Source organism: Ambystoma mexicanum, chromosome 3q (assembly GCF_040938575.1).
Source record: "Ambystoma mexicanum isolate Mex_15411 chromosome 3q, UKY_AmexF1_1, whole genome shotgun sequence".
In the NCBI taxonomy this organism is placed as follows: domain Eukaryota; kingdom Metazoa; phylum Chordata; class Amphibia; order Caudata; family Ambystomatidae; genus Ambystoma; species Ambystoma mexicanum.
The window spans coordinates 1,257,805,944-1,257,829,741 of record NC_090926.1 but is presented as its reverse complement, the minus strand read 5'-3'; the positions used below and the strand labels follow the sequence as shown (position 1 = coordinate 1,257,829,741).

Below are 23,798 nucleotides of genomic sequence, written 5' to 3'. Positions count from 1 at the left end.
AGTTTCTACTTTGTGTGATTTGAAAAACACCATTCTCCAAGTGGGATGCCTACCATATACAATATTGGTTTTTGATACAAACACCATACTACCATCTGGTAGAGGCTGTTTCAACGTACAATTATAAGAAAGGCATTTGGTCAAGTTATAGTCCAGAAAATCTTGGCGAGTACACTTGCTGCAGTTCTTGGGGCAGAAGAAACATGAAACATCAAACAAATTATTGGATCCATTCACTGAAACGTTTGGGCCTAAGATTTCATAAGGACCAGTCATATGAGTCAGTGACAAAAGTTGTCCGACAATATGCCAATCTAGAACTCTTGCAGTTCCATGTGGATACTCATTTGTAGCGCTTTTCTCACAGGTTACGGTGCGGTTGTAGTTATCACGCAGGACTGGAGCATCAGGAGTAGTGCATGCGATTCTCAGAGTCCATGTAACGTCTTGCATCAACCCATTCTTTACAGAGAAAGCGTTTGCTTGGCAGGCCAGGAGCACCCACAGCAAGGCAAGTCCCATCCCCTTCATACTGCTCTACGTTCATGGTGTGAGCCTAGTAGCGGGAATATAAACAGGCACGTCAGAATTATGCAAAAGTACAACATAAGTACTTCCAACACCTTGACTTAACACTTCCCCAGCCTCAGGCTTTTTGTTTGGAAAGTGCACCCACACCTTTTTCCCCGTGCTACCGAAGCCTCCTTCCCCCCCTCAATGTAGTGTCTGGGGATTGCTTGCTTTCTACCACTAGGGGAACAACTGCTTGCTCACAAATCGATTGTGCAATTCGGTCATATTTGGTTAATGGTACTGCAGATGCACCAGTGTTATGTAAGAGTACCGAAACAGTCCCTCTATAATCAGGATCAATCACACCTCCCAATATGTCAATGCCTTTTTTCGCCAGGCTGGATCCTGCAGCAATGCGTCCATAAGTGCCAGCCGGCAATTTGATGCCAATACCCAGCGAGATGGATTTGGTTTGTCCCACTGGTATAACATCATCTTCACAGGTAGATAGATCAAGCCCAACGCTGCCTGCAGTGGCTTGCACAGGCAGCTTTGCTTCTTTGTCGGTTTTCCACACAACAAGAGTCTTTGTGGATTCCACTTTCTCACTTGTCAGTGTCACAAAGGGTGTCTGGATGTTTCCCAACGGACGACTGTTCAGTTCAAACAGCGCTTGTGCCAGGTGTTTGGACCACCCCTTGAGAGTTTGAGCCTTCGTCAGCTTCTTTATTTGTTGCTTAAGCAGCCCATTGCTGCGTTCCACCAGAGCAGAGGATTCTGGGTATCGGCTGATGTGCAGTGTCCATTTGATGCCTTGCTCTAGTGCCCAGTCTTGCACATTGTGTCCAGCAAAATGGCTGCCTTGGTCTGATTGGATTTCATCCGGGATGCCATAGTGTCTGATGAGGTATTCCATGCCTTGCAAGGTAGCCCGTTGATCTGCATGGGCGACTGGATAAGCTAACAGCAGTCCAGAGTATATGTCTACCATGGTCAACACATAATGCTTTCCATTCTCGTGCGGTAAAGGGCCAATGTAGTCAACTTGCCATACGCTAGCAGCTCTTTCACCTCTTTTCAAAGGGCCTTGAGGCTTCCTCCCCAGAGGGTAGTGTTTCACTTTGCAGCACACGGAACATTGGGAGGCAGCTTGTCTGGCTTGATCCATGGTAATGGGGAATTGTCTCCTTTTTGCCCATTGATAAGTTCCTGTTTGCCCTAGATGCCCTGAGGTTTGGTGTGCCCAGTCCGCCATCCCTTGCAATACCTCAGCTTCTTCAGGTGTTGTTACTGGGCGAATCTTTGCCATTTGGTCCACTTCATTGTTGAACAGGCCAGCCAGTGAGGTGTCAGGGGGCATGTGTGCATCGACATGTCCAATGCAGATTTTGCACCTCTCACCTTTGCACCACATCCCTTCCCAGATGTCCGGCCCTCCCCAGATCGGAGTGTTCTTGATCTGGCAGCCGTCTCTTCTCCATGCCGGTGCCCAATGTGTCAGGCCTTGATATGTGGCCCAACTGTCCGTGTATATGTATGCAGTCTCTGTTTCTTTCACCTGTTCAATCACGGAGGCCACCGCCTGCAGTTCAGCATATTGGCTGGATCCTCCCACACCTTCTCTCATTAGCAGTGTTTCTCGGCGGGGCTGGAATGCAACAGCTTGCCAGTGTATTTGCCCTTTATCATACTTTGCAGTGCCGTCCGTGAACCATGCAGACTTTTGTTCTTCCTCTGTCAATGTATCATAGGCGGGTGCGACTTTGAAGGGAGATTCTGGCAGCGTTACAGGGGTGTTAGGTTCAGGCATCGCTTCCAGATCTACTGCCTCCAGCATTTGTTCTTGCAGTCTGGAAACCCCTGTGCGGCCAGCTTTCGCACGTTTCTGTAAATACCATTTCCATTTGACATGAGTGGCGTCTTGTGCTCTGCCACTTTTCCCGCTTGCAGCAGTGTCACGCACCCAGCCCATGATCGGAATTTCTGTGCAAATTGTCACTGGTTGCTCGCCTGTGATTCTTTCAGTCTCAACTAGAGCCCAGTGCACTGCAGCAACTTGTTTCTCAAACGGAGTGTATCTTGTCATAGGATCTGTGAGCTTTCTGGACCACAAACCTTGCAGCACTCTTTTCTGTCCTTGCTTTTGCCACAAGCTCCACACAGCCACGTCATTGTAGACAAGAATTTCCAGCTCAAAAGGATCAGTTTTTGTCATGGGGCCCAGCGTGATGTAATTCTGCAAAGCGTCCTTAGCCTGCTGAAAGACAGACTGTTGCTCTAGGCCACATGTAAAATCATGTTTCTTTCTGGTGACTTTGTAGATGGGTTTCAGTATCAGGCTTAAGTGAGGTGTGTGATGTCTCCAAAAACCCATTAACCCGATGAATCTTTGTGCCTCTTTTTTATCTGCTGGTGTAGCCATCTGCTGAACCATGTCAATTACAGGGTCGGGAATTTTCTTTACTGACCCAGGCCAGATTGCACCTAAACATTTAACCTCTTGAGCAGGCCCCTGTGCCTTTTTGGGATTTATGGCCCACCCCCGGTCTTGCATGTGTGTGATCAACTTTTCAGCAGCTTTTTCTACATGTTCTTTCTCAGCACTGGTCAGCATGATGTCATCAATGTAATGAGCAACATACACATCATCCAATTGCACCATCTTTAAGTCTCTGGCAATCAATCCATGACACAGAGTGAGACTGTGTAAATACCCCTGGGGCAATTTAGTAAAGGTAAATTGTCGGTCTCCCCAAGTGATAGCAAATTGGTCTTGTGATTCAGTGTCAATATCAATGGAGAATAATGCATTGGCCAGGTCAAGGACCACATGCCATTCACCCACTTCTTTCGTAAGGTTTTCGATCAGAGTAATGATGTCTGGCACCGCCGCAAATAAGGGCGGCACCTTCTTATTCAAAATGCGGTAATCAATGGTCAAACGCCACGCCCCATCTGGGCGGCAGACAGGCCGGATAGGCGAGTTAAATGGGCTGACTGCCGGCCTCATTATGCCAGCCTTCACCAATGATTCAATAGTTTCACCGATGTGAAAGGCAATCCCTCACCAATTGACATTTTTACATTAAAGGCTTTTGCAACAGTATCTGCTCCCCCATAACCATTGACCAAAACTCTGGGACCAGATAATTTACTGGGATTGCCATTCAAAATGGTTACCTCAGCTCCCGTGTCTAATCGAGCCAAGACGTGTTTTACTTTCTCATCCAAATACAATGCGAGTGGCACAAAAGGGCGTCTGTCTCTGGGACTGCTTCTCTTTATTAACCGTACCTCAAAGACAGAGCCAGCCCTTCAATCAAAAATGGGGTCTGGGACCTCCAACTTGTCCTTTGCCAAATCAGGGTAACCTTTTGCTCACACTTTGGGCTTAAACACCTCTTCTTCAGAAGGTGCAGAGGGCTTAGTTTTTTCCGATCCCTGTTTTCTCAATTTCTTCCATTTTTCAAGCAGCACTGGTGTGGGTTTACGTCTATCTCTTCCCTTGGAATTCCCGCTTTTAGCAGGTCCACCCACATTTGTTTGCCCGTGACCTCAATAGTGTCAGTTTTCTCTTTAGACTTTACATTTTTGCCACGCTTTTTCTCTGAATCATTGCTTGCAGCCACTAGGCGCGCTGCCTTGCGCACATCCAGCCCTTCTAATTGTCCTAGCAGAAGTGCCACCTCACCAATGGCTTTGCCTTGCGCTGGACCCAGCAATGAAAGCAATGCACCCTTCATGTGACTCGGTGCATTTCTTAACAAGCGTGCGCGCATGCCAGCTGTAAACAACTCCATGTCAGGCCCTGCAAAATTTGCACTGTATAGTGCACACTGTAAACCCATCTCTCTAAGCTGATCTGTCGCTTCTGTTATTGACCCCCAACCACCCCAATTCTCTTCCATATCCATTGGACTCCCATACAAATGTAATATGGCAGTCTGAAGGCAATTAAACAAGGAATGAGAGCCTTGCTGCCCGAGCGCGCCGCACACTTTTTGCCCCAACATTACATTAGTAGTGAGTGAACCCATCTTTAACAGTTCTTCTGGGGTTAAGAAGATGCTATCGGCACCCATATCCCAGAGGCGTAGGTACCACTTCCGAAGTGCTTCACCTGCCCTCTGTCTAAATAACTTAGCAATCTCTAAAAGCTCTGTCTGTGTATAATCGCGGACAATCCTAGTATTCTGAATGTTTGCACCGCCAGCTTGGCCTTTTGACTTGTTAGTGATTAACGGCCACGCTGGATAAACACATTTCTTTGGAGCACATTCCAGCTCCTCTTCGTCAGAGCAGTCTAACTCTGCAAGCCTGACTTCAACAGATTCATTCCAATCAAATGCTTGCTCAGTTTCGCTGTCACTAACTTCACCGGACCATAAATTTGGGTCCCAGTTATCTTTCCTAATTAGTGCGCGAATCCTTATCTTTGCCGGATTGCCCCGCCGCTGTCTGCGCTTGTGCATGGCTACACGCACAGCTAAAGAGGCACACCTGTCCTCCATCTGATCGGCCCACTTAACGGACGATTCAAGGGTCTCTCTCATAATTATTTGTTGCTCCTGGAGCAGGGAAATCTCATCTGTTAATTTGCGAATCTGCGCGTCTTTAAGCAATTCATTCTCATGCAACTTTCTGAGCGCCTGCAGGAATAACCAGCCTATGTTTCCTGCTGCTTTTAGCTCCCGTCTGCATTTCCCAAGCGGCAAACTCTCCAAGCACTCACTAATTACCGCCGGGGAAACATCATTTTCAAGCATGTCCCATGCCCTCTGTGCCGAGTACCGATGCAAAATATCTGCCACACCCGACCAAGCATTTGATGCCGGCCATCCTGGAATGTGACAGAGTGCACTATCTTCCATATTGCATGCAGCTTTTGCATGTTTTTTTCCAGAAAGGCATCGTACTCGTAAATCCTGCCGACTATGCCAAATGTAGTGATAAAGAGAACCTGCACCCCCTGGGAATCAGCCCTTAGTGCAAAGTAATCACTCTTTATCACTACACTACCCAACTCGTAATGACCCCCTAAATCATGCAAAGCCTTCCCTTTACCACACGCTAACCGCATAAGGAATGGGAATTCCGTTTGACGTGTTACTAGGGGTAATACCGCAAAAACTAAGAGCTGATAGCTGGAAGGTTTAGAATTAATGTCGCTCTGGGCAACCCTCCAGACCATCATTCTTCCAGAAGGGGAAAGACCTTATGCAAATCAGGTTTGGACCTACCCTAAAGGGGCAGTCCAGCCTGAAATGCTTGTTAACAACACTTCTGCACAAGAGCATCCCCAAACATGTTTCAACCTCATTGGGCGTCATCAGTTAGGTGTAGCTTGGGTCTCTAGGCACGACAGACTCAGGACCCACATCTGGGCAAACTCGTCCCACTCAGGGTGACTACAGCAAAGCAAAGAGGTGATGGCTGGAAGGTTTAGAATGAATCTTAACCTCTGGCATTGCTCAGGGCAACCCTCCAGACCATCGTTCTTCACCTGCCAAGCCATTAAAGAAGGGGAAAGACCATATGCAAATCAGGCTTGGTCCCAAGCCAAAAGGGGCAGTCCATCCTGAACTGCTAGGTCACATCCCTTCTGCACGAGACCACAAACCATCCCCAGACATGTTTCAGCCTTGTTGGGCCTCATCAGTGAGGAGTAGCTTGGGCCTCTAGGCCCAGCAGGCCTAGCAGGCATGGGACTCACATCTGGGCATGCCTGTCCCACTTGGGCTGACAAAGCAAAGCAGTGATGGCTGGAAGGTTTAAAAGGAATCTCAACCTCTGTCATTGCTCTGGGCAACCCTTCAGACCATCTATTGGAGTTAATGCCACCAAACTTGTAATGGCCCACGAAGAGTTATGCATGGTAAAATGTCCAATAAGTCATAACCGCTGGCATTGCTCTGGCCAGGCTTCCATCCCCCAGTTTTGGATTCCACCAGCACCCTTACGGAAGGGGACAAGCCATCACTTGTATGCAAGGTCAAGGTCTTGGTTTTGTCTGCAGCCCCAGGTTTACCATCCTGGGTTGAAGAGACATGCATTTTAAAAATCCAGCAAACACAGTTTTAAGTGGAACTCAAATTCTCCTAATTCTCCTCATTTGCTAATATTCAAAAGCACCTTTAACCTTGCAGCTTTGACCTGTTTTGCCACTATTATTTCGGTGCATGTTATGTATGTACGTTTCGTGCAAGGACCCTCCTCAGTGCGTCATATGTGCAGGCACGCAAGCTGGTGGCCGGTGAATAAGGCTAGGCTCAATGCTCCCAGGGGGGCCATTGTAATGCACACCTTCCTTCATGGATAAGCCTTCACTTAGAAGCTGCCATTGGTCACTGTGCAGCCTTGGCCATTGTGGCCCTGGAATCCTGATGAAAGGGGCATCCGATTGGATGGTAGGATCAGGGATGGCCTTGTTTCGGGATAATTTAATGCAAGTTAGGTTTGTCCTAGAAGACTCTTCTAGACCAGCGTTAGACAACCTATCATCCTCCAAATCAATTGACCGCCAACATGCCACCAGTCCCAGCCAGCATAACGGTGAGGGATCATGGGAGTTGCACGTCACACATCTGGAGGGTGACACATTGACTACCCCGCATCTAGATAGGCTTTCAGGTATGGGGCTTCTCTCAGTGCTCTCCTTTTTGCCGTGCTGTGGACGAGTATGCTGGTCCTTTTTGCATAGACTTGCATAGTAGCCTGGCAGTTAAGAGGTTAATGCTGGCATGTGGCCCTTGGCGACTCTTGCCAATGTATGCAGCAGGATCCCGGGTTCACATCAACCTGGGATCTGGTTCGAGAATCAGGACATTATCAACAAATGCCAGGATGACGTGAACTACTGGGTAAGAGAGGGCATCCTGGTTCTGATTGGTGCCAGACCCTAGACCTTAATACTGCGCAGATCAAAGGCCCAGACGTCCCTATTCGTTGGGCCCTTAAACCTGCACATGCGCACCCTGCCCCCGCCCCTCTCGGTGTGTAAGGTACTTGAGTATAGCGTCAAACACCTACTTTCTTTTCATTCTCCATTTGGGGAAGTGGTTAGGCACCGGCGGTCAGCTTTCCACCCTCCGACAGTCCTCCCTCTAGTTTAGGCCAGCAGGAGCTTCACTGGCCTTCACGAGACACTCATTGAGACGCTGCAAAGACTGGAAGACCAGTCACCTACACCTGAAGGAGCGCTATCACTTAAAACCGCTCCTAGAAGGACCCCCTGGCTGGCTCGCCATGTATGACGAAACGACTATGCTCGGCAGGAGCACAGGGATGAGTAAGGTCTAAAACACCTACTCAGCCCCACACCACTAGTAAACCAGCAGTGATCCCAATCATAAAGGTGAAACAGGCCCCGCACGACAGGGATGCCCAGCCCAGCAAGTATACCTCCTTCGCCTCTTCTGGTAACCTGGACCAAGGGCAGGCTATACACTTCAAGAGAACTCTGAGCTGGCACAGAAACATCACAAACAACCACAGAACTGTGGTACCAACATAAAGGCATGTCCAACGAAGGCTCTATAAAAATCTGAACTTTAATAAAAAACTAACATTGCACACAACTAATTAAAATCACTAAAGACCCAGCCCTGTAAAGGAAATACATAGATTGCTGACTCTGAGGTCAAACAGTGTTGACAGGTGTGCAGGCAATGGGTTTCAAGAGAAAATGTCAGTACTTGAAGCCATATTTAGAAAGGTAGCAAAGTGTGGCTTAAAACTCTTTATGGTACTTTAAACTGAACCAGGGGCGGGGCCTCTCTGTATAGCTTATGTTCTGGTCTTTGTCATTTAACAGCATTGAGCCAGGCATTTTGGCACAGAATAGAGGGTATGGGTGCTTTCAGCAAGGGCCATCTTAGAGACGGGAGTGGCGGAAGCATGTCAAACAATGCAGTGCTGTTTCGCATCAGTGGTGGCTTGAGGGTCAAAGACGTCGAGGACATCTCGGGTGCCGAGAGGTGGAGATGGGCCTTTGCCGGCGAGCAGACTCAGGTGGCTGAACAACACAGGTACTTCATTGACACGAACCTGGAGCTTGAAGAAGCTGGTAACCAGACAGGGGGTGTCCATACTGGGTATGCTAGAAGACTCTGCGGCTTTCAGATTCAGAGATGGCCGGGATTCAGCATCAAGTGGGCCTCTTACATGCAGAGGAACCGCTCTGGTGGCACCCTTCCAGCAGCTTGGATGGGGCTGAGGCTGTCAGGTTGGTTTGGTGATGCGGGGAGAGCCAGGGATCACTGCCTTAGTTGTTTGGATGCTGGGAGACCTAGGCCAGAGCATCAGTTCCAATGTAAGACCTTTTTTCTGCTTCCCAGCCAGGAATGGTTCAAGACCACACTGGCATGGTTCTGCAACCTCCAGGAAGCACGTTTCTGTCTACGTTGCAGACGCTGTGTGCCACCAGCCGTCACACCAAATCAGGGCTCAAGTCGAGGCTACACGCGGGTGGACGGGGTCCCGACTTTTTTCATAGAGCACCTTGATATGCTCATTTCTGGTGACGCCACATTCAATTGGCATGTTACTGAGTCCCCCCACTTTTCTTTTTAGGACTTGGCCCCTGCACCAAATGTTACCTGGTGATGGTTAAGGAGAACTGCTTTCCCCTTGCTTGGAGATGCTTGGTGTTCCAAAGGTGAATCAACTATGGGTGGGGTGCCCCCCCTTCTTATAAAGGCAACATTCCACATTTGATTGGTCCAAAGCAAAATGTTAATGGTCCAATCCAGGCTTCTCTAACTTGTGCCCTTGGCCTTCAGATGGTATGCCTAGAGTGCTTAATCCACTGGAGGTAGGGAGGGGATAAGAAGTTTGGTGAACTCTAACAGAATCTAAGATAGTTGAACCCCTCTCTGGACTAAAAACCTCTCTTCTGAGCTACTCTAACTCCACCCCTTAATCTGTCTGTTTACTTCAAAAGGACTCCCGTAATCAGCACCCTGGTGTGACAGGACCATTGCCATTTTGGGGCTTTCTTTCAAGCACTGCTTCTCAGGGGACCTCTCAGAGAGGGCTCTTGTGTCCAAGAGGAATGTGTCAATTTTCCTCAGGGGTGGTTAAAGGAGAAGCTTCCTGGAATGTGCCCCATATGGTTGTTATGGGTTCATCCAGGCCATAAATCTAATATACACCAGCCCTGTCATGAATGAGACACCTCACCAAACTGACACTAATATGCCATCCAAACACCTGTGGCTTTATAATTGTGTGATCCTACAAACCACCATGTCATGATCAGACATGGTTTATATTTAGATATTAACATGCCACCAAGCTGCTAGAGTACACAATCATAGGAATTTGAACCAGAGGTGCAGATTATTAAAAAGTCACTCATGACTTTTGGAACTTAGTTTCTAGCAACTGCTCAGGAATGCACATCTGGAATTTGAACCTGCCTGTTGTCACAGCAAAGGTACATGAATGCATTATGTTTTTGCCACCGAGCATTATGAAAGGGGGTCTGATTAGCAAGTCTCCCTTTCAGAAATAGAATTACCCACATCATTTTATTGCTAAAAATCAAAAAGGTTCAGGCTATCCCACCGTCACCAGATGACATTCTGTCACACCACGCCTTTTGCAAGAGAGGATCAGTGCACTCACAGAAGCAAGCACATCACTGCACACCAGCTAGAAGCCACCCCTCAGTAAATGTACACACTATCCATCGAATAAATTACAGCTATCTGAAACACAGAGACAGGCTCCCTGGAGTCGATTGCTACAGTCTCTGGAATACCCTAAAGTCTACCCTGAGTTCAGAGACCTTTCTCTAAGACTGAGAAAGCTGCTGCTTATATAAGTGTTTGATTGGCATCTTGTAACCCCGCCCACACAGCGCCCGGGGGATGTTGGGAGTATGCATCTCCCTTCTTCCAGCTGGATTCTACCCTCCAGTAGTCATTGGTTTTCCTAATAACAATAACCCTCCCAGCCACCACTGCACAGCGGCTGCCTCCTCAACCCTGACAGATTCCCTACACAAGGGTCACTGTGGAGTCACGGTGCATGAGCTGGCATCCACCATTAGCAGCCCCCCTACGAGGGAATCCCCGGACCCCTCTTCTCCCAGACTCCTCCTCTACCTGTGGGTGGAGTCACCTGGGCATACCCTGTGGTAGGGCTCTAAGGCCACTATGTCCTGTGATAAGCACGTCCACACAGTCATCAAAATGAAATGGGAAAGGGTGAGAGCAGATATTAGGTATGTGTTGTATTTCAGCTAAGGTGTAATGTTGTCGTTGGTTGGTGGAAAAGTCTATCTTGCAAGCTTAGAGTCCATAGTTCACACGTTTGTGGATGTTGCTTTTAGCTTGGAAGTAAGTTTATTTACTTTTTTTCCGACCTTGTGCTATTATGACGATTCTTCCTCACCCATTGGTTCAGAATGTTCTACTATACTATCTTGTAATTAAGTATTTTTTTTTCTATTTTCAACAACAGCAAAAGAAAGATTAGATTCGAAACGAAGGTCTGCGGAACTTCTGTCACAGATGTGTGCGGTTAACTGCAAAATTGAAATTGATCAGTTACACATCTGTCTGTCACAGGAGAATGCCGTTTTATCATCAACAACAGATGTTGCTACTTCCGCTACTCATGACCCCGTGCTTGAAACTCCTTTACTACCTAGTTCAATAGCACTAACTAATTCTGGGTTTAGTATAAATCAATCCCAACAAGCCACGTCGCTTTCTGCAGAAATAACTGATGTTACATGCAAAAAAGCTCTGACATGTCTACTTTTGAATACTCGTTCTCTGTTGAAACATGGGGTAGATATTGCCTCGTATATCTCCTCTAACGATCTGGACATATGTGCCATTACAGAGACATGGAATCACTCTGCCTCTGGCCCAACTTAGCTCTGGCTATACCGAAAGGACACACTGGAGGGGATTGGGGGGGGGGGTTGCTCTTATTTTTAAAGAAAACCTTAAAGTTTGGAAAGTCGATATATGTAACCTAGCTGGGTGTGATATATTACATGCCAAAATCAACATGCATGCTGAAAACACACTTAACATTATTCTTTTATATCGACCTCTTGATCTTATGAAAGATTTTAGTGATCAGTTATCCAAATTATTGTTAACTTTTCTAAAACCACTATCTAATGTCTTACTATTAGGAGATTTAGATTATTGGTTTGGGGATAAGGCTGACCCACAAGCGAACCAAGTATACAGAGCTCTGTCCAATTTAGGCTTCTCTCAAATAATAGACGTGCCAACCCATGTGAAGGGACACTCTCTTGATTGGCTGTGCTGTCTCAACATAACTCCAGCTAACCTGAATGTTAGCCCTTGTCCTTGGTCAGACCACTTTTTCATCCACTTTGAGATATTATCGGACAAAGTCATCCATAATGTGAAACCGGTCACTAGTACAGTGTTTAGTAGAAATTTAAAAAACTGACACCTGAGACCCTTGACCCCTGGATTACTACCCTGAATACTTTGATTAAAGACGACTCATCGATCGAAGATATCACTGTTGCTTATCAAGATACTCTTCGAGATGCAGTCAGCACCTTAGCTCCTCTCGAAAACAAAAAAATAACCCATAGGGAATCTAAGTCATGGTTCACGCATGACTTACAACAACTAAAAAGTATCAAAACTAAGACTCCCTATACCTAGAAAAAATCGCTTTCTGAAGCAGACAGAGATCTTTATACTGGTCAGGTTAGGGCTTACAAAAAAGCATTGATTGCTGCCAAAAGAACCTATCTTGATGATAGGATAGCTAAAGCTCAGTCTAAACCTAAAGAGCTGTTTAAAGTGTTTAAAGAGTTGGAAACAACAACAGACATAATACAGAATCCCATTGTTAAAGACACCAAATGGTGTAACCAAATACAGGAAGCTATGGATGCCAAACTCACTAGAATTAATAAAGGCATTGTTGAGGCCCGAGCCATATTATCGCTCAAGGGCTTTAAGGATACAGCCACCCCAGTCAAATTCTGGAATAATGAAGAATTGTTCTCATTTAAGCCCATTACAGAGGCCGACCTGACAGCGATAATTCCAAACCTTAAACCATCTAACTGTAAGGGTGACGTATGCCCGGCACTCACAATTAAAGCCTGCGCCCCTTCACTCATTCCTACTCTATGTAAGTTTGTTAATGCATCCTTCAGGGACAGTGCTGTGCCTCCATGTATAAAACAATCCTGGGTGACTCCATTATTAAAAAAAACAGATCTATCCCCCGATGATCCATCGAACTATCGTCCTATTTCCAACTCAACTTTTCTGCTCAAAATCCTCGATAGATTTGCGTATTCTCACTTACTAGTCCATCTGAGAACTACTGATGTCTTAAATAAGAGACAATCTGGTTTTAGGGAAAAACATGGTACTGAGTCTGCCCTGCTGGATTTAAAATCCAGGCTTCTTCGCCTTATGGATCAAGGCACACCGAGCATGCTGATGCTGCTGGACCTCTCTGCCGCCTTCGACCTGGTGGACCACTCAGTTTTGGTCCACCGGTTGAAGGAGGTTGCAGGCTTTTCGGTTCCTGTGGCTGCACGGGTTGCCTCTTTCTTGAAAGAACGCCAATGGCGAGTGAGCAGTAATATAGCAGAAGCCAACCCCATTGATCTGACACAGGGAGTCCCGCAGGGAGCTTGTCTCTCCCCAATCTTTTATAACATCTTTACGGTTCCATTTCTTGACTTTCTGGACAACAATGACATAGAGTTCACCAACTACACTGACTATACCCAGTGCATTATTCCTATTACAGGTGTCTTCACGGATGATGAAGCCATAATCAACAGGATATATTCGCTCATTCAAAGTTGAATGTGTGCCAATGGATTGGCCCTTAACACTAACAAAACAGAACTCATGCTCGTGGGCAGTGACCCAAAAATTTGCAAACTGGAGGATTTATACTCCCAGCTTGTGATTGATAATTGTGTCATAAAGATCAAGAAAAAAGTTAAAACATTGGGGATCTATCTGGACTGTAATCTGAATATGAAAGCACAGGTTAGTAATCTGGTCTCCTCTTCCTCGTATTATATTAAACTACTCTCCCACGCACAACCCTTTCTCTCACAAACCAGCAGAGAAACGTTGGCCCGAGCTCTGATTAGCTCAAGGATTGACTACTGTAGTAGCCTCCTGATTGGTCTTCCAAAATGTGAAGTAAACAGATTGCAGGTAGTACAGAATAACGCTGTTAGGGTCGTTATGAACAAAAAGAGATCAGATCATATCTCCCAGTCAAGAAGGGAGCTTCATTGGCTTCCTATTAAGGATCGTATTCTCTTTCGTCTCTTGTCTATATCCTTCAACTGTATGAACAATTCTGGTCCTATTTACCTCAATGAGGAACTCGAGCCTAGAACTAGCAACTACAGCCTCAGATCTAATGATCTCTTCCAGCTTATTGTCCCTAATTGCAGACTTTCTCAGACTAAGGTCAGAGCCTTTTACTCTGCTACCCCCACTGCCTGGAACAACCTTCCACTGAAACTCAGAACTGAAAGCTCTAGCAGAGTATTTAGAAAGGGTCTCAAAACCTATTTATTTAACTAATACCATCATGGTCCTGGTTTCTTTCTTCTGGCTCTATGTATCCCGTCAGGATGTCTCTTTATTTGTTTCTGTATTTTGTCAGCGCCCTTAAGCCTTAGGGTCAGTGGTTTTGTGCTATATAAATCCTAAATAATAATAATAACTTAATTTGCCTTTTTTTAAACAGGTATTCATTTTTGTGTTGCGGCTATTAGGTGACGTGTGTGCCACTTATAAGCCAAAACTATTGCATTAGAGTACAGATAGGGACAAATGGCATATTTCCTTTTTTTGGGTCATTGGTTATGCGCCTATACAGGTGTCTCAAGGCGCAACAAGGTGAGGGGTGCGGGGGGAAATATCAAACTGTGATAGGATATGATAGTTTATTTATATAGCGCCTATACACAATGTGTCTCAAAGTGCTTCAAGGCAAGGGAGGGAACAAGGGAAAATACAATGACATTCTTACAGGCCATGAAGAGTAAGGATGTGAAATTAACTATCGTACTCGGCCTGACGACATTTCAGATAGTGCAAGAGCTAAGACATAGATAAGGAAGGGAGGGGGAGCGTGGGAAGGAAATGGAAACAGACAGGCGACTACCGTACTAGGCCTGATGACATTTCTGGTAGAGCCGGAGAAATACAAAAGGTGAGGGAGAGGGGTGCAGAAAGGGAGGGGAGGAACAAAAGAAGCGGCTATTGTACTAGGCCTGGCGACGTTTCAGATAGTGCTGGAAGGAGGTGGGGAGGAAAAAAACAGTAAGGGGAGGGACGAGAAGACAGACAAGGTTGCTATCATAATAGGTCAGATACAATTCTGATAGAGTAAGAGCATAGAAGAGAGTAAGGCGAGGAGAGGAGGGAAATAGGAAAAGGGAGAAAGGGAGAGGAGGAGAGAACAGAGAGTAAGCAGTCAAAAAGTGTGGAGAGTGAATACAATTACAGAAGTCAGTAGTAACACATAATGTTGCAAGCCAGGATACAAGATGAAGATGGGAACAGCATGAATCAGGGCCACCATGAGTACAAGATGCAAAGGAAGTCCAGCATGAGAGTTGAGAAAGAGTGATGCACCGTGAATGAATGAAGTCCATAAAAGTCAAATCCAGCATTGGCCACAAGACGGTGATGGTCAAACCAGAATGTATCAGGACAGACTCCTGCAGAAGTAGGATTGAAGTGGGTGAGGGGGGAGCAGGCAACACCTGTGTGCGAGAATGGTGGGGGCAAAGGGAACATCAGGGGGGTCCAGAGGGGTGGGGAAGGCCTGTGGGGGCAGAGGGAGTAAACACATATTGGTGCATGCTTACCTGATGTCTGAGCAGGGAATCGGGCCTTGGATTCTCCTGGTCTAAGCAGGTCCAAAAAGGAATCGCCCTTTTCTTCATCTGCCCTTCGCTTAGGACGCCCGGCGAAAGACGCCCTTGATCTAATAGTTAAGAGCAGGAAGGAAGAAGCAGGGCTAAGAAGGTGGTGGTGCTTAGGCCAGGTGACCTAGATCTACTTGCACCTGCTCCCCATCTGCCAAGGAAAAGAGGCTGGTGGACTCCTAAAGTAGGGAAAAAGAGCGGCAAGAAGGAAGGCACCAGGTGGGCAGGGCTTGCTACGTGGTGAAAAAGAGTGGCAGGCAGGAAGGCACCAGGTGGGCGTGGCTTAGGCCAGATGACTGAGATCCACTTGCACCTGCTTCCCATCTACAAAGGAAAATAGGCTGGAGGGCTCCTTAAGTAGGGAAACAGAGAGCGGCAAGCAGGAAGGCACCAGGTGGGCGGGGCTTGCTAAGTGGTGAAAAAGAGCGGCATGCAGGAAGGCACCAGGTGGGCGGGGCTTGCTAAGTGGTGAAAAAGAGCGGCATGCAGGAAGGCACCAGGTGGGCGGGGCTTAGGCCAGGTGACCTAGATCCACTTGCACCTGCTCCCCACCTGCTCCCCATGCTAGGCCTTGATCATTCAGATTGTGCAAGTGCAGGATATTTATAACACGCTAAATCCCGAGATCAGTTTCAAGCACGGATCCTGGATTCAAACCTGTGTTGCCCAGTGTGGTCTGTCTTCCAAGATCCGTGCATTGCCACAGAGCTCCCCCCAGCCACCATTTGCCAGGCACAGCTATTGGATGCCCAGGTGCTCTCACCATTCTGCACCTGCTACCGTCAATGGGCAGTTAATACCACTGTGGTAGTGCCTGGCAAGTGCCTTTCCAATGACTACACAATAGCCAAACTGTTTACATTGCCATTATTTGTTTGGCTGTTCTTGTTTCGCCCCCTCTCTTATCTAGTTACACTTACCTTGCACCTAAGCCTAAAGCGTTCTACATTATTTTAGCTGTTATTCCCTGTTGTATAGTGACTTCTGCAGGACATGGACCTGCAGAATGGAATATTAATCTTTACCATGTCATGTAGAATGTTCAGTAGGAGTAGAATGTTTTCCTTTAGTTAAGAAGTCAGTTGGCTGTTGTGTGTTTTATGGAGGATAGCTGGTCTCAGAGGTTGGCTGGGTGGGGTGATCCTGGTCTCAGAGGTTGGCTGGGTGGGTGATAGCTGGTCTCAGACGTTGGCTGGGTGGGGTGACCCTGGTCTCAGAGGTTGGCTGGGTGGGGTGATAGCTGGTCTCAGAGGTTGGCTGGGTGGGGTGATCCTGGTCTCAAAGGTTGGCTGGGTGGGTGATAGCTGGTCTCAGACGTTGGCTGGGTGGGGTGAACCTGGTCTCAGAGGTTGGCTGGGTGGGGTGATAGCTGGTCTCAGAGGTTGGCTGGGTGGGGTGATCCTGGTCTCAGAGGTTGGCTGGGTGGGTGATAGCTGGTCTCAGACGTTGGCTGGGTGGGGTGACCCTGGTCTCAGAGGTTGGCTGGGTGGGGTGATAGCTGGTCTCAGAGGTTGGCTTGGTGGGGTGATAGCTGGTCTCAGAGGTTGGCTGGGTGGGGTGATGCTGGTCTCAGAGGTTGGCTGGGTGGGGTGATAGCTTGTCTCAGAGGTTGGCTGGGTGGGGTGATCCAGGTCTCAGAGGTTGGCTGGATGGGGTGATCCTCGTCTCAGAGGTTGGCTGGGTGGGGTGATCCTGGTCTCAGAGGTTGGCTGGGTGGGGTGACCCTGGTCTCAGAGGTTGGCTGGGTGGGGTGATAGCTGGTCTCAGATGTTGGCTGGGTGGGGTGATCCTGGTCTCCGAGGTTGGCTGGGTGGGGTCATAGCTTGTCTCAGAGGTTGGCTGGGTGGGGTGATCCTGGTCTCAGAGGTTGGCTGGGTGGGGTGATCCTGGTCTCAGATGTTGGCTGGGTGGGGTGATCCTGGTCTCAGAGGATGGCTGGGTGGGGTGATCCTGGTCTCAGAGGATGGCTGGGTGGGGTGAAAGCTGGTCTCAGAGGTTGGCTGGGTGGGGTGATCCTGGTCTCAGAGGTTGGCTGGGTGGGGTGATCCTGGTCTCAGAGGTTGGCTGGGTGGGGTGATAGCTGGTCTCAGAGGTTGGCTGTGTGGGGTGATCCTGGTCTCATAGGTTGGCTGGGTGGGGTGACCCTGGTCTCAGAGGTTGGCTGGGTGGGGTGACCCTGGTCTGAGAGGTTGGCTGGGTGGGTGATAGCTGGTCTCAGAGGTTGGCTGGGTGGGGTGATCCTGGTCTCAGAGGTTGGCTGGGTGGGGTGATACTGGACTCAGAGGTTGGCTGGGTGGGGTGATAGCTGGTCTCAGAGGTTGGCTGGGTGGGTGATAGCTGGTCTCAGAGGTTGGCTGGTTGGGGTGATAGCTGGTCTCAGAGGTTGGCTGGGTGGGGTGACCCTGGTCTCAGAGGTTGGCCGGCTGGGTGATAGCTGGTCTCAGAGGTTGGCTGGGTGGGGTGATCCTGGTCTCAGATGTTGGCTGGGTGGGGTGATCCGGGCTGGGTGGGGTGATCCTGGTCTCAGAAGTTGGCTGGGTGGGATGATCCTGGTCTCAGAGGTAGGCTGGGTGGAGTGATAGCTGGTGTCAGAGGTTGGCTGGGTGGGGTGATCCTGGTCTCAGAGATTGGCTGGGTGGGATGATCCTGGTCGCAGAGGTTGGCTGGGTGGGATGATAGCTGGTCTCAGAGGTTGGCTGGGTGGGGTGATCCTGGACTCAGAGGATGGCTGGGTGGGGTGATCCTGGTCTCAGAGGTTGGCTGGGTGGGTGATAGCTGGTCTCAGAGGTTGGCTGGGTGGGGTGATAGCTGGTCTCAGAGGTTGGCTGGGTGGGGTGATCCTGGTCTCAGAGGTTGGCTGGGTGGGGTGATCCTGGCTGGGTAGGATGATCCTGGTCTCAGAAGTTGGCTGGGTGGGGTGATCCTGGTCTCAGAGGTTGGCTGGGTGGGGTGATCCTGGTCTCAGAGATTGGCTGGGTGGGGTGATCCTGGTCGCAGAGGTTGGCTGGGTGGGGTGATGGCTGGTCTCAGAGGTTGGCTGGGTGGGTGACAGCTGGCCGGCTTTTCCTGGCGGAATTTGTGTCACTGGTCCATGGCAGTGCTTGCACAGAAGCAGTGTGTGGCACACTCGGTTCTGACCTGTGATTGGTTGGCGGATGATGATAGCTGTATTTTGTATCCCTAACACAGGCTGTTTCCTGGTCTGAACATCATCACGGAGCTGACCCACCCGGCCAACATGAGGTTCATGCAGTTCAAGGCCAAGGACCACTACTCGCTGGCCCTCTCCAAACTGGAAAAGGTAGGGGGGCATGGGGGCGGTGGGGTCTGCTTACACCTGGAGCGATGTGGGGGTGGGAGGACACCATGTCCACTCCTGGGGGATGTGATCACAGGAGTGGGGGATTCTACACCTGCAGAATCTGATCGCTGCAGAGATCTGTCTACACCTGGGAGCTGAAGCCATAGAGGGGGAAGGGGAGAGGGGGGCATTCTACCGCTTAAGGATTTGACTACAGGGGCGCAGTCTGTCCATCCCTGGGGGAGTCAGGGCCTTAGGGGTGCAGTCTGTCCATCCCTGGAGGAGGCATGGCCTCAGTGGTGCAGTCTGTCTATACCTCGAGGACTCATGGCCTCAGAGGTGCAGTCTGTCCATCCCTGGATGAGGCATGGCTTCAATTGTGTAGTATGTCCATCCTTGGAGGAGGAATGGCCTCAGAGGTGCAGTCTGTCCCTCCCTGGAGGAGGGAGGCATGGCCACAGAGGTGCAGTCTGTCCATCCCTGGAGGGGGCCTGGCCTCAGAGGTGCAGTCTGTCCATACCTGGAGGAGGCATGGCCTCAGAGGTTCAGTCTGTCCCTCCCTGGAGGAAGGAGGCATGGCCACAGAGGTGCAGTCTGTCCATCCCTAGAGGAGGCATGGCCTTAGAGGGGCAGGCTATCCATCCTTGCAAGGGACATTGCCACAGAGGTGCGGTCTGTCCATCCCTGGAGGAGGCATGGCCTCAGAGTTGCAATCTCTCTTTTTTATGTCTTTTTTTATAACGTACCTAATACCATACATGAGTTTCATTTCTAAGCCCGGATCCGGGATTCGAACCTCTGTTGCTCTGCGTGGTCTTGCTTCCAAGACCAGCGCGTTGCCCCTGTGCTAACCCCCGTTCTGTCTATACCTAGAGGAAGCATGGCCTCAGAGGTGCAGTATGTCATCCCTGGAGGAGGCATGGCCTCAGAGGTGCAGTCTGTCCATCCCCAGAGGAAGCACATCCTCAGAGGTACTGTCTGTCCATCCCTGGAGGAGGAATGGTCTCAGAGGTGCAGTTGGTCATCCCTGGGGGAAGTAGGGCCTCAGAGGTGTAGTCTGTCCATCCCTGGAGGAGGAATGATCTGGGAGGTGCAGTCTGTCCATCCCTGGAGGAGACATGGCCTCAATGGTGTAGTCTGTCTCTCCCTGGAGGAGGCATGGCCTCAGAGATGCAGTCTGTCTATACCTCGAGGAGGCATGGCCTAAGAGGTGCAGTCTGTTCATCCCCGGAGGAGGCATGGACTCAGAGGTGTAGTCTGTCCATTCCTGGAGGAGGCATGGCTAAAGAGGTGCTGTCTGTCCATCCCTGGAGGAGGCATGGCCACAGAGCTGCAGTCTGTCCCTCCCTGAAGGAGGCATGGCCTCAGAGGTGCAGTCTGTCTATACCTGGAGGAGGCATGGCCTCAGAGGTGCAGTCTGTCATCCCTGGAGGTGGCATGGCCTCAGAGGTGCAGTTTTCTATCCCTGGAGGAGGTATGGCCTCAGAGGTGTATTCTGTCCATCCTTGGAGGAGGAATGGCACCAGAGGTGCAATCTGTCCCTCCCTGAAGGAGGCATGGCCTCAGAGGTGCAGTCTGTCTATACCTGGAGGAGGCATGGCCTCAGAGGTGCAGTCTGTCATCCCTGGAGGGGGCATGGCCGCAGAGGTGCAGTCTGTCCATACCTGGAGGAGGCATGGCCTCAGAGGTGCAGTCTGTCCATCCCTGGAGGGGGCATGGCCGCAGAGGTGCAGTCTGTCATCCATGGAGGAGGCATGGCCTCAGAGGTGCAGTCTGTCCATTCCTGGAGGGGGCATGGCCTCAGAGGTGCAGTCTGTCCATCCCTGGAGGGGGCATGGCCTCAGAGGTGCAGTCTATCCATTCCTGGAGGGGGCATGGCCGCAGAGGTGCAGTCGGTCCATCCCTGGAGGGGGCATGGCCGCAGAGGTGCAGTCTGTCTATACCTGGAGGAGGCATGGCCTCAGAGGTGCAGTCTATCCATTCCTGGAGGGGGCATGGCCGCAGAGGTGCAGTCGGTCCATCCCTGGAGGGGGCATGGCCACAGAGGTGCAGTCTGCCCATCCCTGGAGAGGGCATGGCCTCAGAGGTGCAGTCTGCCCATTCCTGGAGGGGGCATGGCCGCAGAGGTGCAGTCTGTCAATACCTGGAGGAGGCATGGCCTCAGAGGTGCAGTCTGTCCATCCCTGGAGGGGGCATGGCCTCAGAGGTGCAGTCTGTCATCCATGGAGGAGGCATGGCCTCAGAGGTGCAGTCTGTCCATTCCTGGAGGGGGCATGGCCTCAGAGGTGCAGTCTGTCCATCCCTGGAGGAGGCATGGCCACAGAGGTGCAGTCTGTCTATACCTGGAGGAGGCATGGCCACAGAGATGCAGTCTGTCTATACCTGGAGGAAGCAAGGCCTCAGAGGTGCAGTCTGTCCATCCCTGGAGGAGGCATGTCCTCAGAGGTGCAGTTTGCTATCCCTGGAGGAGGTATGGCCTCAGAGGTGCAGTCTGTCCATACCTGGAGGAGGCATGGCCTCAGAGGTGCAGTCTGTCCATCCCTGGGAGGGGCATGGCCTCAGAGGTGCAGTCTGTCATCCATGGAGGAGGCATGGCCTCAGAGGTGCAGTCTGTCCATTCCTGGAGGGGGCATGGCCTCAGAGGTGCAGTCTGCCCATCCCTGGAGGAGGCATGGCCACAGAGGTGAGGTCTGTCTATACCTGGAGGAGGCATGGCCACAGAGATGCAGTCTGTCTATACCTGGAGGAAGCAAGGCCTCAGAGGTGCAGTCTGTCCATCCCTGGAGGAGGCATGTCCTCAGAGGTGCAGTTTGCTATCCCTGGAGGGGGCATGGCCGCAGAGGTGCAGTCGGTCCATCCCTGGAGGGGGCATGGCTGCAGAGGTGCAGTCTGCCCATCCCTGGAGAGGGCATGGCCTCAGAGGTGCAGTCTGCCCATTCCTGGAGGGGGCATGGCCGCAGAGGTGCAGTCTGTCCATACCTGGAGGAGGCATGGCCTCAGAGGTGCAGTCTGTCCATCCCTGGAGGGGGCATGGCCTCAGAGGTGCAGTCTGTCATCCATGGAGGAGGCATGGCCTCAGAGGTGCAGTCTGTCCATCCCTGGAGGGGGCATGGCCTCAGAGGTGCAGTCTGTCATCCATGGAGGAGGCATGGCCTCAGAGGTGCAGTCTGTCCATTCCTGGAGGGGGCATGGCCTCAGAGGTGCAGTCTGTCCATCCCTGGAGGAGGCATGGCCTCAGAGGTGCAGTCTGTCCATTCCTGGAGGGGGCATGGCCGCAGAGGTGCAGTCTGTCCATCCATGGAGGGGGCATGGCCGCAGAGGTGCAGTCTGCCCATCCCTGGAGGGGGCATGGCCGCAGAGGTGCAGTCTGTCCACCCATGGGGGAGCTCTACCCTGAGGGGTGTAGTCTGCCCATCGTTGGGGTAGGCATGGCCTCGGGGGTGCAGTCTGTCCACCCATGGGGGAGCTCTACCCTGAGGGGTGTAGTCTGCCCATCGTTGTGGTAGGCATGGCCTCAGAGGTGCAGTCTGTCCACCCATTGTTGGGGTAGGCATGGGCACAGGGGAGTAGCTCTAGTGGGGCATGATTAAAGCGTGCATGCTGCCCCTAGTGAAGGGGGTGTGATCTGAGGAGAGCGGACTCTCCTGCCAAGGCTTGTGGGCAGGCGATAAGGCAGAAGAGGGACCAGCTTCCCAGCAGGGGCTTTCCCCTAAGGGCAGATGCAGGGGTGGCATTGGTGGGGTGGGCGCTAGAGTAACGGTGGGTGGGTCAGACCCCAGTACTGGTGCCCGGCGTTATGCACGCACCTCAGAGGTTTCAGGGTCACTCGTCGCACAGGATGGGTTGCCTAGCGCCCTCCGGCATGGCTGGGGTCATGGGGGCTGTGGGTGCGGTTGGGGCTCCAGGGGGTTCACGTTGGCCAGGTCCCAGAAGGGGTGGGGGGCACGCGCCCATCAGGGAGAAAGCTAGCATGGTCTTTTTGCTTTATCTTTTCACAGAAGGAAAGAGAGAAGGGGTCGAACCTGGTCTTCATGTTCCGGCTCCCCTTTGCGGCAGGGAAGGTCTTCAGCGTCAGCATGCTGGACACGCTGCTGTACCAGGTACACGCGCCGCGCGCACGCTGAGTCCCAGCTGCCGCTCACGCAACCTGCATGTGGAGGGCGAGCCGTGCAGTAGACCTAGGGATCAGCTCCTGCGACCCTCCCCCTGTGCCAATCCCTTTTCTAGAGCAGGAGAAATGTGGTTGCAGGGTTGTTGTAATGTAAGTCTTGTTTTGTCACTGGCCAGGAGTGCTTCCTATCAGAATGTTGATGTATGGGTGAGCAGCTCAGGAGAATGTTGAGTGGGTCTGTGAGTGAATGTTCCATGAGTGTCAGTTGGGGGCCTGAGCTGGGAGGATAGGATGGCCGGTGGGTCTGCTCCTCTGTATGTAGTGTTATTACCCATCCCAGATCCTGTCCAGTCATATATGTCACTGTAAATACCTCAAGATGCTGTACATATGTATAATAAAGCTCCACAGTTGGTCTGTGTCTGAGTGCTGAGCCAGCTTGAATGACAACCAGGAGAGTTCACAACAAGGGTAGCCAGCTCCATCATTTTCTGCAGAGGTGCAGGGGGCCTTGATGCAGAGGGATTGGTGGGGGGGGGGCTGGGGCAGTGGAGACGACACAATGTTGAGACTTGAGACAAACGATAGGTGTAGTGAAGCTGAGGCAGGCAGAGGGTTTTGGGGAGGCAGACCTGATTTCTGGGGGCAGCCAGGAGGGTGCCAAAGCAGAAGAGGTCGGCAACACATAGTGCACGGGGTGGCGACCAAAAAGGGGGTTGACATCACAGAGAATGAGGGAGGGCTTCTTTTTAAAAGTAAATCTTGGTGGATAGTGAAGCATTCTGTGTGTTACACTCTTTTAATAACTACCTACACTTTTAAAAGAATTGCTCCTAATTTCACATTTTATAGAATACTACACACTTTGGAAAAACAATTCTGTTAAGGATTTCAAAGTTTACACTTTTCAGATGCTGAACACTTTTCAATAGACTTCTGTG

General features: G+C 50.4%; 1 protein-coding gene across 1 annotated transcript in view; it reads left to right on the top strand.

Annotated features, from left to right (window-relative positions):
• Positions 1 to 23,798, top strand: part of LOC138447847 (potassium channel subfamily T member 2-like) — a 1,314,520-nt gene that overhangs the window by 1,230,182 nt on the left and 60,540 nt on the right. The window contains exons 24-25 of the mRNA XM_069604273.1: positions 18,635 to 18,746; positions 22,745 to 22,846. Coding sequence (XP_069460374.1) covers positions 18,635 to 18,746; positions 22,745 to 22,846 — 214 coding nt within the window. The remainder of the gene's footprint in view (positions 1 to 18,634; positions 18,747 to 22,744; positions 22,847 to 23,798) is intronic.